Here is a 13,646-nt window from a genome sequence, read left to right on the forward strand (position 1 = left end):
CTTGAACATCTTATGTAGATGTATCTTCTACTTCCTAGGTAATGAAAGTTTCATTTTGATTTTTTTTTAAAAGGACCAACACCAATATTGTCTCCAAGTTAACAATTTCAATTTGCACAACATTGTGTTCTTATTAATTTGTTTTTTTGTTATAAGGATTTTGCATGCTAATTTTGGGGATAAATGATGGATATTTGAAGATGGACCAAACTTGTGAAATTGGTTCCTTGGTATATAATGGGCTCTCATGTCCTCCATGAATCACTAGGCCCAGTAGCAGAAGTCAATCATTCACATATAAGGTTTCCTTCCACACCACGCCTTTCGCAATTCCTTGTCCCCTAGGGTTTTGGAAATCCGTGGAAGGGCCCAAAAAACCATAATCAAGCAAACTTAATTTTATTTAAAAAGCTGTGATTTCAAAACAGCTTCTCAGTTTCATCGGCTTCGAACCGAAATTTGCTGCGTCGTCTTCTTCTTCCGTGTTTTTGTTTTCAAACGATGGGAAGGGGAAAGTTCAAGAGCAAGCCCACTGGTCACCGCCAGTTCTCTACTCCAGAAGATCTTCGTAAGTCAACCAATTCACAATTTTTTCTCTTTCTCTTTCAAATTTTTTGTTTGGTTCCAGAGAAAAAAGACTTAATTATTTATGCTAGCTGTGTTATTTTATTGTATTTACTTTTCCTTCCCGCCTTCTGGGGTTTATCGTTTACCAAACAAAGGATTAAGGTCTGCTTGGCTCGTTAGATCTTGTGTGACTGTTGTTTAATCTATTGGTTAATTTGGTTTCATGTTGTATTTAATGAGTAATTGAATTGAATCGAATGTTGGTTTGATTAATATTACAATTCGGAGACCATGCAGACGATTTTAGGTAGAATTTAGGGAGTTATTATTCACGATTTTAAGAAGTTATTGTAAGGTTATATAAAAAATAAAATAAAAATTATAAGATTTCGTGATATTTTGGGAGATTGAATATATTGGCTATAGTAGCTCTATGTGAGTTGCAAGTTAAGATAGCTCATCTTTACATTATTGTTTGTTGATATTGACCCAGCTTATAATGAGATTTCAATTAATAGTGCTATGAGAAAGAAAAGAAAAATAAAACTTGTAAAAGGGTGAGTAACTTTGGGTAAGATTCCCATCTTTCTATTATTGTTGAGATGGAAGGAGAGATGGTTTGTTTAGTGGTAATGTGACATAAGAAGTATGGGCATGACATAGACTCTTGTGCCCAACTACATGTTGTCAAAATCTGTGTTTTTCTTTTTTTTCTTTCATAATTTAATGGCTGTCTTTACACTTTGTTTATGTGAGAGAGTGGGAGGGAGAATAGACATGAAAGTAAATGCCACTAAATTTTTCTACTACTTCTAGTTTCTGTTGGTTGATATTAGATTGCTATATAGAGTTCTCATGTGCTTTCTAGTATTTCTAGTATTTAGAGAACACGACTTCCAGCTTCTGATAGTTATGTTGATGTCAAAATTAAGCTTTGCTGACTTCAGTTTTTATTTTTTTTGTTTATATTTGCAGTTGCTGGTACCTCTACCCGACCTCACACTTTTAAAAAGGTCTCTCTCTCTCTCTCTCACAGTGCGCACATATATTATTATGATATAGGTTATTGATTTTCAGTAAAATTAAGTTATGTTGTTTGTTTTTATTAGCGAGAAGCTGAGCATGAAGAGGATGAAGTGGAATCTGTAGAAGGATCTGAAGAAGGGTCTGAAGAAGAATCTGAAGGACGAGATGAAGTTAGTAAAACATGAACTGTTATCTCTGTAGGAAGTTTTCATCTTGTTTTATACTGTTTTAATGTGCAAGTTATAATTTGAAATCACTTGTCATGTTGTCAACTAATGTTAGCAGAAGAAGAAAGGCCTCCAAGGTATTATTGAGATTGAAAATCCTAATTTGGTAAAGCCGAAGACCTTGAAAGCTAAAGACATTGATGTAAGTATTTCAAATTTCTTTGAATAAAGTCCAACAGTGAATTTTATTTTTATGTAAAAGTAATTTTTTTTTTTCTACAGATTGGAAAAACAACTGAACTATCAAGGCGGGAAAGGTTTGTTGTTGATTCTCGATATTATTTATTTTTTCTTTGAGGGGTCACATTACTTAGAAATACAGAGTTTATTATTTATCAAAAGGGAAACTTATTTTAAGATTCCTATGGTGGAATATGAGCTCTGTGACAGTCCAATTATTTCTTAATTTGAAATTTTTTAATCTTAAATCAGTTCTATACATCCTCAATTTTTGTCTATTTGTTTGCAGAGAAGAGATAGAGAAACAGAGATCCCATGAGAGATACATGAAATTGCAAGAACAGGGAAAAACTGAACAAGCAAGGAAAGATTTAGGTAATTGTGATCCATTGCTTTGAGGCTGTTCTAATTGGTACTTAAATGTCTATTGAGGACACTGATTCTAACTGACATAAGGGTTGGCTTGCCTTATAATTCCTGCCATCAAGTTACAATCTCTATGAATAACACTAGTGACTTCTATTACCTTTTCCTTTTTTTTTGACTATTTTTTTGTTTCACATTATATTACTTAAAGCTCAAGACTCATGTTAGATGAGTTCTGTGGAGAAGAAAACAATGATGACATGAAATTCCTAGAAATTTAAATGGGCTGGATTTCCATTGTTGCCACTATCGTTTAAAGGGCAGATGCTGGATTTACATAATTTCCTCTTGTTGGTCTTGCAGAGCGTTTGGCCCTCATACGGGAACAAAGAGCGGAAGCTGCTAAAAAGCGAGAAGAAGAGAAAGCTGGTAATTATCTGAGACCACGATTGATTGCTTATTTCTTTGTTTCGTTCGGATCCCTTTTTCTGTTCTGGATTTTCAAGATTTGTAATTGTGCAACGCTAATTGTTTCAGCGAAAGAACAGAAGAAGGCTTCAGCCCGCAAATGATGACCTTGAAGCAAAGCAAGTTGTGCGGTCGTTAGTACAAGAACTATGTGCTTTTATTATTGGTTTAAAATCGAACACCATCATAGAAAACAATGATTCTTTTTCCCCATTTTGTCTGACATAAAAATTGGTCATATTATTGTGTATTGAAAAGCCATTAGAGTGATCGTGTTGATATTTAGAGAAAGCAATTTACGAATTGAGAATTCCTAGAAAGTACCTATTTTTCTCATTTTATTGTTATTCAGCTAAAGAAATTTATTATTATTATTGTTTGGATAATTGGATTCTTAAAAGACGATGTAAATCCAAGGGGCAAAAACCCTGTGCGAGAGCCATGTGTCACCATTAGGACACGTGGCAAGTGAAGGAATATATACAAAACAAACTCTGCTTGGCAAAGCATAAACCCAAAACTGAGGCAGGCAGCAGGCTTGAGCGACACAACCAGACATGAGCGATTCCTCCTCGAACCCCAATCCACCTCCAAACGCTCCATCATCATCATCATCATCATCTGCAACTAAAGCCCCAACTGAGATTAATAACGGCCATACTCACACAAACAAAAGCTTCTCGGGCCAAAAGGTCCACTTCCCGAACCCACCCGACCCAACAAACCCAGACCCGGCAACGCTCCGAGAGCAATGGAAGTTCGCCATTAGGCAGTACAGCAGATGGTACTCTCACGCCTGGGGCACCGCCATTCTCGCCGGGGTTTCCTTCTTTGCCCTCGGATGGGTCATCAAGGGCTCCAATCCTCTGCCCTCTCTTGGCCGCCACGACGATTCTTCTCCTTCCACCGACAAAACTGATGAAGCTCGCCGCTCATGAGTCTCTTCTCCGATTCTCGGTGAGCTTGTTTTCTTGCGGCTTTTCATTTTTTGGTTCAATTTTGGGTCTTAGGTTTTGCTTGAAAAATAATATACAATGATTGGGAAATGTATATTGCTCTTTAAAAATAATCTTTTATGTTGCTTTATGTGTAGTAAATGGGACATTGCTGCCTCAGTTACATGTACTTATCCCCGTTTGATTTGACCGAAACAAGTGCTCATAATGTTCTTCACCATAACATTACATGTCTCAACATCTTTAAGGAACAGACTGAGTGCAGATGCATCTTAATGTTTTTCATATACATCTTGTTTAAGTTACTGATTCATATATGCTACATACTAAATGACTGCAGACATCTCGAATGAAGAAGACAAGCTGTTCCCTTCACATATGTCAAGACTCAACTATCTGTAAACAGAGGACATTTCTGATGCTTCTTCTCAAGCAAAGGGGAAACGAACATAAAAAAAGGCCAAAGTAAATACTGAAAGTGCGTCACAAGGCAACTAGGATGCTTTTGGTTCTTCATTGTTAGCTGTTTTCCCCTCCAGCTCCCAACTGTACTAGGAGAAATTATTCTGTATTACTATGTGCTAAACTTTTCTTATCAATCTCATCTACTTTGCTTGTTTCTAAAAGAGGGAGCTTGTATATCAACATGCCTTCAATATCTGACTTTACTCCTTTCCATTTAAAATCACTGTGTTCAATAAATAAGACAATTCGAAATAATATGCATTAAATTCATAAAAAGAAAAAAAAAAATCCATTTAATAGTAGGAAGAAGTTCATATTTTCATGTCCTTCCATAGCCAGTCACTGCTCACTTTTAGCTCAAAACACCCAAACTTTATATAAAACTCAACTTAGAAAAGGATAGTAATACACAAGGGGAAGCAAGTAGTTCAAATTGAATCAATGGAAAGAACAAGAATACATCCTAAGTTGTTGGCTAACATAGACAAGTTTTCAAGTATCCAAAGCATAATGTTCTCAGAGTTAATATTCTGTTGACTAAGCAATTTCATGGAGTCAGGTCAACCTCTGTATAGACATGACCTAGGGATACAAGTTTGGAAGTAACTTGAATCATTCCTCCATACTTAAGCAGAGCAACATCCAACCTTCTTCACAGCTGATACATCATCCTTGCCCACATTGATCGTCTGTCCTTTGGGCAAGGCTGCTGGGTCATCCCCAATGTCAAGGGCCTTCCTGCTCACAACACGATAGATTTGGGTCAGCACTTCTGTGAAAGCATTGTCAACATTCATGGACTCAAGAGCAGATGTTTCCATGAAAAAGGTGTTCTCTCTTTCGGCAAAGGCCTGGGCGTCCTCGGTGGAAACAGCTCGCAGGTGACGCAGATCTCCCTTGTTTCCCACTAGCATGATCACAATGTTGGCATCTGTATGATCCCGAAGCTCCTTCAGCCATCTTTCCACATTTTCAAATGTAACATGACGAGTAACATCATAGACTAATAAGGCACCAACAGCACCTCGATAGTATGCACTTGTGATTGCACGATACCTTTAACGAAAGAAATGCAAAATGAGCTGGATATATACATACCATAAAGGTTCAAGTATAAAAAAGATGCACCCTATTTGGGATGAACCCACAAGAAGTGAAGAAGATAATTTGCTAGATTATTAGGAGACTCTTCTTTTCCATTTAATTTTCCAGGATTCCTTGTTATTAGACAATGGCAAGGCTTTTAAAAAAATGCATTCCGATTTATTACCATTATTTCCAGGTTTTGTTCAGGAGTGATATACACGATTTTGCTAAGCCTCTACAAACCTTATAAAGTATAAATGGGAAACTCATGAGATAATTTAAAATTGACAAAATTTGTGTAATCTCTCTTTGGTCTTTCCCTTTTTTTTTTTTTTTTTTTTCTTTTTTTCCTTTTCCCTCTTCTGTTTAAGTTCTCATTACCATCAAAACATGTCAGTGGACACAGAGGACTGGAAGGATAAGAATAGCAATATGCCTTTTTTGAAATTGAATGAATGACAAAATGTTTAGAACAACAACCTAGCTATTTAAAAACGCAGTTGCTGCAAGAAAACTATACTGTGCCACATCCTAAAAACTATAGAAAATGAAAAGGCCACCTAATTACTTGTAGAGTGCTTATCTAAATAACACCCTGCAAGAAAAACAAAATGCTTAACATTGGAAATTAAACTCAAAAGTTTCATTTACAATTTTCCCCAACATTCTCAGCAACCAAACAGAGGGGTCAGCAAATACCAATCAAACAAGCAACCCCATAAAAAAACAATTCTTTTCCGATCCAGACGTAAGAAAATCAAATCTGTATAATACCCATATAGCCAAATAACGCCAATTTTCTCAGGCAACCAAGAGAACCCAGAAGAAATCAAAATTGGATATCCAAGATCCAAAAACCCCAAAAGTTTGAAAGAAAGAAAGAATGTGGATCCAAACCTTTCTTGGCCAGCAGTGTCCCAAATCTGGGCCTTGACGACCTTATCATCGACCCGAATGCTTCTAGTGGCGAACTCAACCCCAATGGTGGACTTGGACTCAAGGCTGAACTCGTTCTTGGTGAACCTGGACAAGAGGTTCGATTTGCCAACCCCCGAGTCGCCGATCAACACCACCTTGAATAAGTAGTCGTAATCGTCGTCTGCTCTGTACGCCCCCATATTCTTGCACAATTTCTATTATTGTTATGGCTTTCTTTTCTTGGCAAATTTTGTCTTTTTTCTATTGTCTTCGTCTCCTTCTTTGAAATCAAGATGGGCGGGTTCGTGGGTTTTGGGATTTCTTTAAAAATACGAAAGAAGCATGGTGTGTATGTATTGTGTGTGTGTGTGTGTGTGTGTGTTATGGTGAATGGGTTTTGTTAGATTTTGAGAGAAATAGCACAATGGAGGTTGAACAAGACAGCAAGCAAGCTGGAAATGAAAATGTGGGGTTTCTTTAGTTGGCAAATTGTGGTTCTCATTACGGACTCCGGTCCCAAACAACTTCTTAACGTTTTACTTTTTATTAGTCGCAGCAAGGACAATGGGGAAAACAACTTTATTTTATTAAACCCTTATTTTATTTTATTTCAGGCAAAAAAAAACTTTATATTATTATTAATTTATTATTACATAAAATAAAAATCAGCTATAAATAAATAATTTTATTATTTTGACCAAAAAATAAAAAATAACAAATAACAAATTTTATCACAGAAAATATAGGATTGAATTCAACGCCATATATGGCAATTTTTTTTTTATTAGCGGGAGAAGGAACAAGACCAATTGAAATCACTCTTTACATATAGTTATAAATTAATCCCCCTTTGCACTTTTCTTTTTCATTTTTGTTTTTGTTTTTGTTTTTGTGATAAGACCTATTTGGATTTCGTTTGTAAGACTATACATTTACAATTGGAAAATCTATATACAATATGAAACATATTAAATATTGCTTTGTATAATTTGTGGAGACAAAAATATCTTTGACATTCTAAATATTCATGATAAGGTTTTAAAGGATCTATCTTAAAAGTTAAAACGACTTATTCAAAAAACCAAATATTCTATCTTAAAATAGATTTCAAAATTTAAAATTCTATCTTTAAGATTTCATCTATACATTATTTTTCAAACCTCACATAAAAAAGGACATAAGGAGCTTGACCCCAAACCTGAATTTCGAGCTTTTATCCTAAATAAATGTGTTGGATCTTCAAATATGAGAGATTAATATATTCCTTTACTCTCACAAAATTACCTGACATGCAACACGCTTATATCAAGTAATAAGAGACTTACTTCGGTATTGTTGTGAGGAATAACAGTTATAATTATTAAAATAAATATAATGTTGAAAGTGCTTGAAATAAGAGACAACTCTCTGTCATTTTGAATGACATTGAGGGTATATTAGGCAACTCAAAATTTTTATTAATAAGACCAACAATTTTTATTCACAACAGTTTTAAAACTGTATTGAGTGACATAGAATTGTGAGATTACGCTATAATTTTTGTTTTTATTACTAAATATCAAAACTATTGTGAGTGATCTAAAATTGTCATCTACAATAATTTTTAATTGTCTAATTAAGTACAATCTCAAATGGACTCTAAGAAACTTAAGATTTATTTTGGTGTCTCTAAATTCTAAAAGTTACTCTTAATTTGAATTTAATAAAACCAATACGTTATAAACTTATAACTTATAAATATATGATGGTTTCATAGCTGCTTGTAAAGTTGTAAGCTTGTGGGGAAAAAAAACCCGGCAGGATTAATTAGCTTGGTACAATTGGTCAATATACTCGAACATTAATTATGTTGTAAGTAACGAATGAATGAATTAATTAAGCTAGCGTGTGGATCTCCTTTCACATCAATTAATTTTGAGATGAAATAAGTAGGACATGGCCTAGCTAGCTAGCTAGAAGCAGAACAATCCCATCCTGGCTGGTGCCTCATGACTGTAAGACTGTTCCCTTCATCACCTAATCCGCTCGTGGAGGGCTGCTGCAAAGCAAAAGCTTGCAGTTTCAGACGAGGAACCACTGTGAACGTGCCACGTTAAGTTATATATATACACAGAAACGCTGGCTCGATCGTTATATATATATATGTATAAATGTATAATTACCTCTATGACTCGATCTATATATATATCTAGCTATTTTACACCGCCTGTAAAATCTGTGACTTATTATGATACGTGATAGTTCATGCAAAATGTACAGTACTAGTGTTGACGTCGTGGGTAGATAAATAGGAAAGGAATTTTGGCAGAGCTCTTGTTTGATATATCAAAATCAGTACGTCAATCAAATCCAAGTAAGTAAATAGTAAATTTATACTGTTGGCACCAGGTTGCACGTTACAAATCTCCACCACTCAACCAAAGTTGACCGGCCAGCTAGGCCCCGTCAACCACCACTCACACCAAGAAGCTCGGACTTAGGAGTAGGCAAGCATTATACAGCATAGCATGTATGAGAAAATAATTAACCCACATACAGTGATTGATGTTGTTATTGAGGTTGAAATTTGAAAACCAGCTCATGCCGGGTGGGTGGAACCAGTGTTTGTCAAACATTAATACCTTTCCGTTTCTGGTCTCAGGCCCTCTGATTCGTGAAACTAACTTCCCTGTCACTTTCTATATTATACACCTTCTATCAGCAATCTGATGTATCAGAAAATATATATATATATATATGCGACTATGTGTATGTGGGTCCTTTAATCAAAAAGCCCTAATTTATGTTGTCTATATATATATATATATATATGCAACAAATTAGCTAGCTAGCTAGCTATATATAGGCATATAGCTACCTGCTGTTCTTAAACATTTCCATGGCCCAACAAAACTATCTATAAATCTCCGTGTTCTTCTCCTAATACTATCCACTTATGCTATATATGCCACAAGCATAACTTTTGGCCGGGATGCTAAATCTCTATACGTCATATATCATCTTTCTTTTATAAGCTTGGATGATCCGTCAATTTATATCTCGGTAAAAAGATGTATGAGTAGTACAATATATTATATGGGTAAAGAATTGACATGTACTCCTCATCCAGTGATATATAGAATATATGACATTATATATATCATTTTTTTTTTTTGGCTATGGATATCGATTATATATATCTATGTATACACATATATATAGGCTATATAGCTTCCTCAAAAGAAATTTATTTGAGAAATTTTTTATTTTCATAATTAAAACTGAATACTTTTATGTCTTTGTTGAAGAATTATCTTTTGCATATATATATATATATATATATATATAACAAGGCCGCAAGGGAAGATATAAGCATGTGATCATTCTTCATCTTATTATTAAATCACTGTATTTATATATATAATGATTATATATATATATATATTCCTACAATAATTCCTTCAACTAACATAACCAAATAACAAATATATAATTTCCTAATTGGTTGCAATTTATAGGGCCGGTGATCACTCACATTTATATATCAACTTAGCCTATGAAGCATAAATAGCTCACCAGTGTTTTTCTTTAGCCAACTGTTTGGATCTTTATAGATTCTTTTAATTTCCATATTTTAGGCGATAGCTAGCTAGCAACTGATGAGTGATGGACATGCAGTTTCTTGTGGTATAAACGTGGCATCTTGATCTAAATATATAAAATGCTTAAAAATTGAAAGCAAATCATGTCTGGCTTCCTTCACCAATAAGCTACTAAATCCAAAACTGGCAGAAATTTGGAGGATCGTTCCATCAGTACATACCTGCATTACATATGCACAAGTTATATGAACATGCTGTGGTTAATTAATTAAACTTTTTGAAAAGCACATCCCACAGGAAATTAAGTACATATATATATATCGGTAATGCTTTAACAAGTAACATATATCATGATCAATTAATACATATATAGATCGATAGTTCCACAAACTTTGAAATTACCCCTAATTGATCCCATTAAACTGATCAAAGCCCTAGCTAGCTAATTAATTAATTAAAATTAATTGTAAACCCTAGCCGAGAGAAGACCGATCAAGAAAGAAGGCACAGAAACCAGAGCCCTTCTAGCAAAGCTTGCTTCCACTCTCCTAAATCTGCAATGTCCAATAAGAACACAACATTATTAACTAATGAACTGTAAGTAAGTAATTAATAAAAGCAATACAAATCACATTCGTACAATGGGAATACATGCAGCTAATAGATCAAGCAATTAGACCCACAAAAAAAAAAAAAAATGATCACGCTGAATTTGGTCATATCCGGATAGCAACGAATTATAGAACGATTTTCACTATTTTAATTAAAAGCAAAAAACCCAAATATTTATTTGAGAAAATAAATAGAGAAAAAGGTATGGTGTAAGTGTAACTGCGCACCAGGTAATAAAATGCGCCATGGTGGAGGGAGTGGAGGGTGACTCCCCACTCATTGGTGAGAACGGGCTGACCAGAGGAGTGAATAAGAACGGCGTCATCCCCGAAAGCCTCACGCAAGTTGAAGGGTCCCGCAGCCACCTCGAATGCGACGTCGTTTATGAACACCGTTGATTTCGCCGCCCCTCCCGGGCCCATTGCACCCGCTTCACCAACACCTGCCAACATAGTATCAATTCTGATCATCATCATCTGAACAATATATGCGTGCGTGTCCAACTCGAATTGCCCAAACTCAACACAAAGACAGAAAGACTAGTCACTCGTCAATCAAACCCATGCACACGTCCATCCTAATATCCTATTATCCCAAACAGAAAAACCTAGCTATCCTGCTTCCTGAAAGACCGAACTACCCTCGCTCCACACCTAATATTACAAACCTGGCCCTTGCTTAATTCATTTCAGGCCAAATCATTTCAACCCACTTTGACCCCTTTTCTTATGTGAACTTGGTCATGCATGTATATGAAGTTATTATGCAGATCCAAACAAAATTTGTAATTCAGTCTCTTTATTACCTTGAATATATAGAATGAAAAGGAAAAAGAAGTTTGTTTTTTTTTTTTTTGGGTTTACCTTGAATCTGACTCATGGAGGATGGAACAGGAACAATATTAGTAGCAGCACTGTGAGAAGCAACAGTAGGATGACTAGTTGGAGAAGTGGTGACAATGTTGTTGTAATGGATCAGATTTTGGTCCATGATCTTCATGGCCTTGAACCCTTGTTGATCATGATCTTTCCTTGATGAGGGTCCATGGTTCATAATCTCACTCAGCAAGAGACTAGTGCAAGGCCCAATGGGGTGCTCATGAGGATGAGGAACATGATGAACCACATTAGACATCATGAGCTGATCAGAGAAGCAAAAGCCTTGTGTAGTAGTACCATGGCCAGTACTAAAATTAGAGTTAGTACTAGAGTTGTTGAGTCCAGTACTGGTACCACTGGACTGGTGCATCGGAAAGAAGAAGGGTTCAGGCAAGAGATCATGATTGTGATGAGGCTGAAAAAAGGTCTGCTGCTGGTTGACCGAAGCAGTCGGAGAATTGGAAAGGTCCATAGAGAAGGGTGCAGTCTTGTTGGGTAGTAATTTGGGGGAGGATTTGTCAGAGGAGGAGGAGGAGGAGGAGGAAGGAGCAGCATTAATGATAGTATTGTTGGTGGTGAGAGATGTGATGATAGGATTAGGAGGGGTTTGGTGTTGTTGTTTGGAGGAGTTGTGGTGGAGCTGCTGCTGGTGGCGGAGCTTGTGTTTGCTTCGGGACTTTCGGTTCTGGAACCAGTAGAAAACGTTGGCGTCCCCAACTTGGCCGTACTCTTGCAGCTGAGCCCTGATCTTCCTTATCTCTTCCCTCGGAGGATTCACCATCCCGGAGTTGAAGATTGCTTCCAGTATCCGAATTTGCTCCGGCTTTGGGTTCCATCTCGGCTTTGGCTCCGGACTACGTTCCTCACACCCTCCACCACCACCAACTGTTGCATTCATATATACATATTTAATAACAAAGCCTTGTTCATTTCACATAATAAGGTTCAAGGGCATGAGAGCTTGATTATTAATTAATTGACATAAATGAATTAATGTATATGGACCGACGGTAAAAGTGATGGGAGATTAATTATATTGGGGAGTTCGATCTCTTGTTGTACCTGAAGTGGTGTAAGGGGGTCTGTGGCAGGATGATCCATTTGACACGAGAGAGGGGTTGATGTCATGCTGCCATTGGTGGTGGGTGCTGCAAGTAGAAGGCTTGGACTTGAACATGCTTGGCCAGTGTCTGTTTGATGAAGCCATGATGGTGATGACTGAGGTCTAAGGGGAACACAGCTAGAGATCGAGCTAGGTAGGTAGATATTAAAGTAGTAGTAGCCAATAACCAAAAGAGGATGCAGAGAAGGTTCTTCAACTACAAGAACAACTTAGAACCCTTTTTGCTTGCTGCTCTAGCTAGCTTGTTTTCTAGCAGTGGATGATATGATAGGATGCTCTAGCCCAGCAGCATAACATCACTTCTTATAGTCTCATATCATCACCTACTCCTGTACATGTTCATTATTTTTATTTAATTAATTAATAAATAAATAATTGTACAGAATTAATAAACACCCGTCCTTCCCATCTCCCAAAGAAAGTATATATAAAAATGGGATATTATGTTTTACATATAAAAATGTATGTATAATTAAAATGGAGAAAACCCACAACCCACAACAGGAATCGCCTGCGAGAAAGATAAACAAGAAAGGAAATGGAAATAAATAAAAAGAGGGATCGTAGTACTAGTCAGGCTTCCCATGCCTTGGCCTTGGACTTTTGGAAAGGCCCGGTTTAATACTAGTACTGAAATAATGCTTGGCCTGAACTAAAAGTACAACCCAATTCCCCCCGGACGAGAAGCAAAGAGAACATAGAAAGGAATACCTGCTGGGTGCTAATTAGAATCTTCATCAGAGGTGACCACAGAAGCTCTTAATGCAAAGCACCAAAGGTGCCATATATGGGTACTGTAGAGAGAGAGAGAGAGAGATATATATATATATATATATATATATGAATAGATTATGTGTAGGGCATAGAAAAGTGAGGATTGTTGTGATCAGTTTGTCTGCTTCTTTTTGAATTTCTTTTTTTCTCAGATCATGACTTGGATTTGGGTTTTGGTTGGAGTGGGGGTATTAATGGTCTGGGAGGGAGGGAGTGAGGGTGAAGTGTGAAGAAGGAGAAGAAGAAGTAAGTTGAATTAATTGGGAATATTATTCTATTGAAATGGGAAAAGGTTGTTGCAGGAATAAATAGGGGGCAAGGTGGGTGTTTGAAAGTCAAGCAAGGGAAGGGGCATGTACGTAAGTAGGGTTTAATTGAAAAGCGGTGGTGGGAGTCGTGGGAATAGTAATTGCAAATTT

General features: G+C 36.4%; 4 protein-coding genes across 5 annotated transcripts; 2 read left to right on the forward strand and 2 right to left on the reverse strand.

Moving 5' to 3' along the window:
* The first annotated feature begins 257 nt into the window (after positions 1-257).
* On the forward strand, positions 258-3,168 carry LOC147296886 (uncharacterized). Of its 2 annotated transcripts, none has more exons than XM_086227723.1 (8): positions 258-568; positions 1,543-1,580; positions 1,677-1,763; positions 1,876-1,962; positions 2,043-2,077; positions 2,290-2,375; positions 2,730-2,795; positions 2,904-3,168. In XM_086227723.1, exons 1-8 carry the CDS (start codon positions 502-504, stop codon positions 2,936-2,938), a joined length of 501 nt encoding a protein of 166 aa, XP_086083849.1. In that variant the 5' UTR covers positions 258-501; the 3' UTR covers positions 2,939-3,168. The 2 variants fall into 2 exon arrangements, with proteins under 2 accessions (XP_086083849.1, XP_086083854.1); XM_086227728.1 differs by having other exon boundaries at positions 262-568; positions 1,879-1,962.
* A 154-nt stretch (positions 3,169-3,322) lies between these two features.
* LOC147296887 (uncharacterized) lies at positions 3,323-4,408 on the forward strand. The gene is made up of 2 exons (XM_086229602.1): positions 3,323-3,791; positions 4,131-4,408. Exon 1 carries the CDS (start codon positions 3,392-3,394, stop codon positions 3,770-3,772), a length of 381 nt encoding a protein of 126 aa, XP_086085728.1. The 5' UTR covers positions 3,323-3,391; the 3' UTR covers positions 3,773-3,791; positions 4,131-4,408.
* Positions 4,409-4,658: 250 nt separating this feature from the next.
* Positions 4,659-6,754, reverse strand: LOC147296888 (ras-related protein RABA1f). Its single transcript, XM_086229928.1, has 2 exons — positions 6,239-6,754; positions 4,659-5,311 (listed from the first exon to the last, which is right to left on the reverse strand). Exons 1-2 carry the CDS (start codon positions 6,457-6,459, stop codon positions 4,882-4,884), a joined length of 651 nt encoding a protein of 216 aa, XP_086086054.1. The 5' UTR covers positions 6,460-6,754; the 3' UTR covers positions 4,659-4,881.
* A 3,634-nt stretch (positions 6,755-10,388) lies between these two features.
* On the reverse strand, positions 10,389-12,537 carry HB-3 (homeobox-3). The gene is made up of 4 exons (XM_086229789.1): positions 12,393-12,537; positions 11,316-12,215; positions 10,680-10,894; positions 10,389-10,394 (listed from the first exon to the last, which is right to left on the reverse strand). Exons 1-4 carry the CDS (start codon positions 12,535-12,537, stop codon positions 10,389-10,391), a joined length of 1,266 nt encoding a protein of 421 aa, XP_086085915.1.
* Positions 12,538-13,646: the final 1,109 nt, after the last annotated feature.

The sequence above is a fragment of the Dryas octopetala genome, chromosome 1 (assembly GCF_963921425.1).
Source record: "Dryas octopetala chromosome 1, drDryOcto1.1, whole genome shotgun sequence".
Lineage (NCBI taxonomy): Eukaryota > Viridiplantae > Streptophyta > Magnoliopsida > Rosales > Rosaceae > Dryas > Dryas octopetala.

Coding starts and splice junctions, on each gene's coding strand:
- LOC147296886 (XM_086227723.1), top strand. CDS start 502: ATGGGAAGGGGAAAGTTCAAGAGCAAGCCCACTGGTCACCGCCAGTTC. Junction 1,764..1,875: donor AATCTGAAGGACGAGATGAA/GTTAGTAAAACA, acceptor AACTAATGTTAG/CAGAAGAAGAAAGGCCTCCA. Junction 2,796..2,903: donor GCGAGAAGAAGAGAAAGCTG/GTAATTATCTGA, acceptor TAATTGTTTCAG/CGAAAGAACAGAAGAAGGCT.
- LOC147296887 (XM_086229602.1), top strand. CDS start 3,392: ATGAGCGATTCCTCCTCGAACCCCAATCCACCTCCAAACGCTCCATCA.
- LOC147296888 (XM_086229928.1), bottom strand. CDS start 6,459: ATGGGGGCGTACAGAGCAGACGACGATTACGACTACTTATTCAAGGTG. Junction 5,312..6,238: donor GACACTGCTGGCCAAGAAAG/GTTTGGATCCAC, acceptor CTTTCGTTAAAG/GTATCGTGCAATCACAAGTG.
- HB-3 (XM_086229789.1), bottom strand. CDS start 12,537: ATGGCTTCATCAAACAGACACTGGCCAAGCATGTTCAAGTCCAAGCCT. Junction 12,216..12,392: donor ACCCCCTTACACCACTTCAG/GTACAACAAGAG, acceptor TGAATGCAACAG/TTGGTGGTGGTGGAGGGTGT. Junction 10,895..11,315: donor CTCCATGAGTCAGATTCAAG/GTAAACCCAAAA, acceptor CTATGTTGGCAG/GTGTTGGTGAAGCGGGTGCA.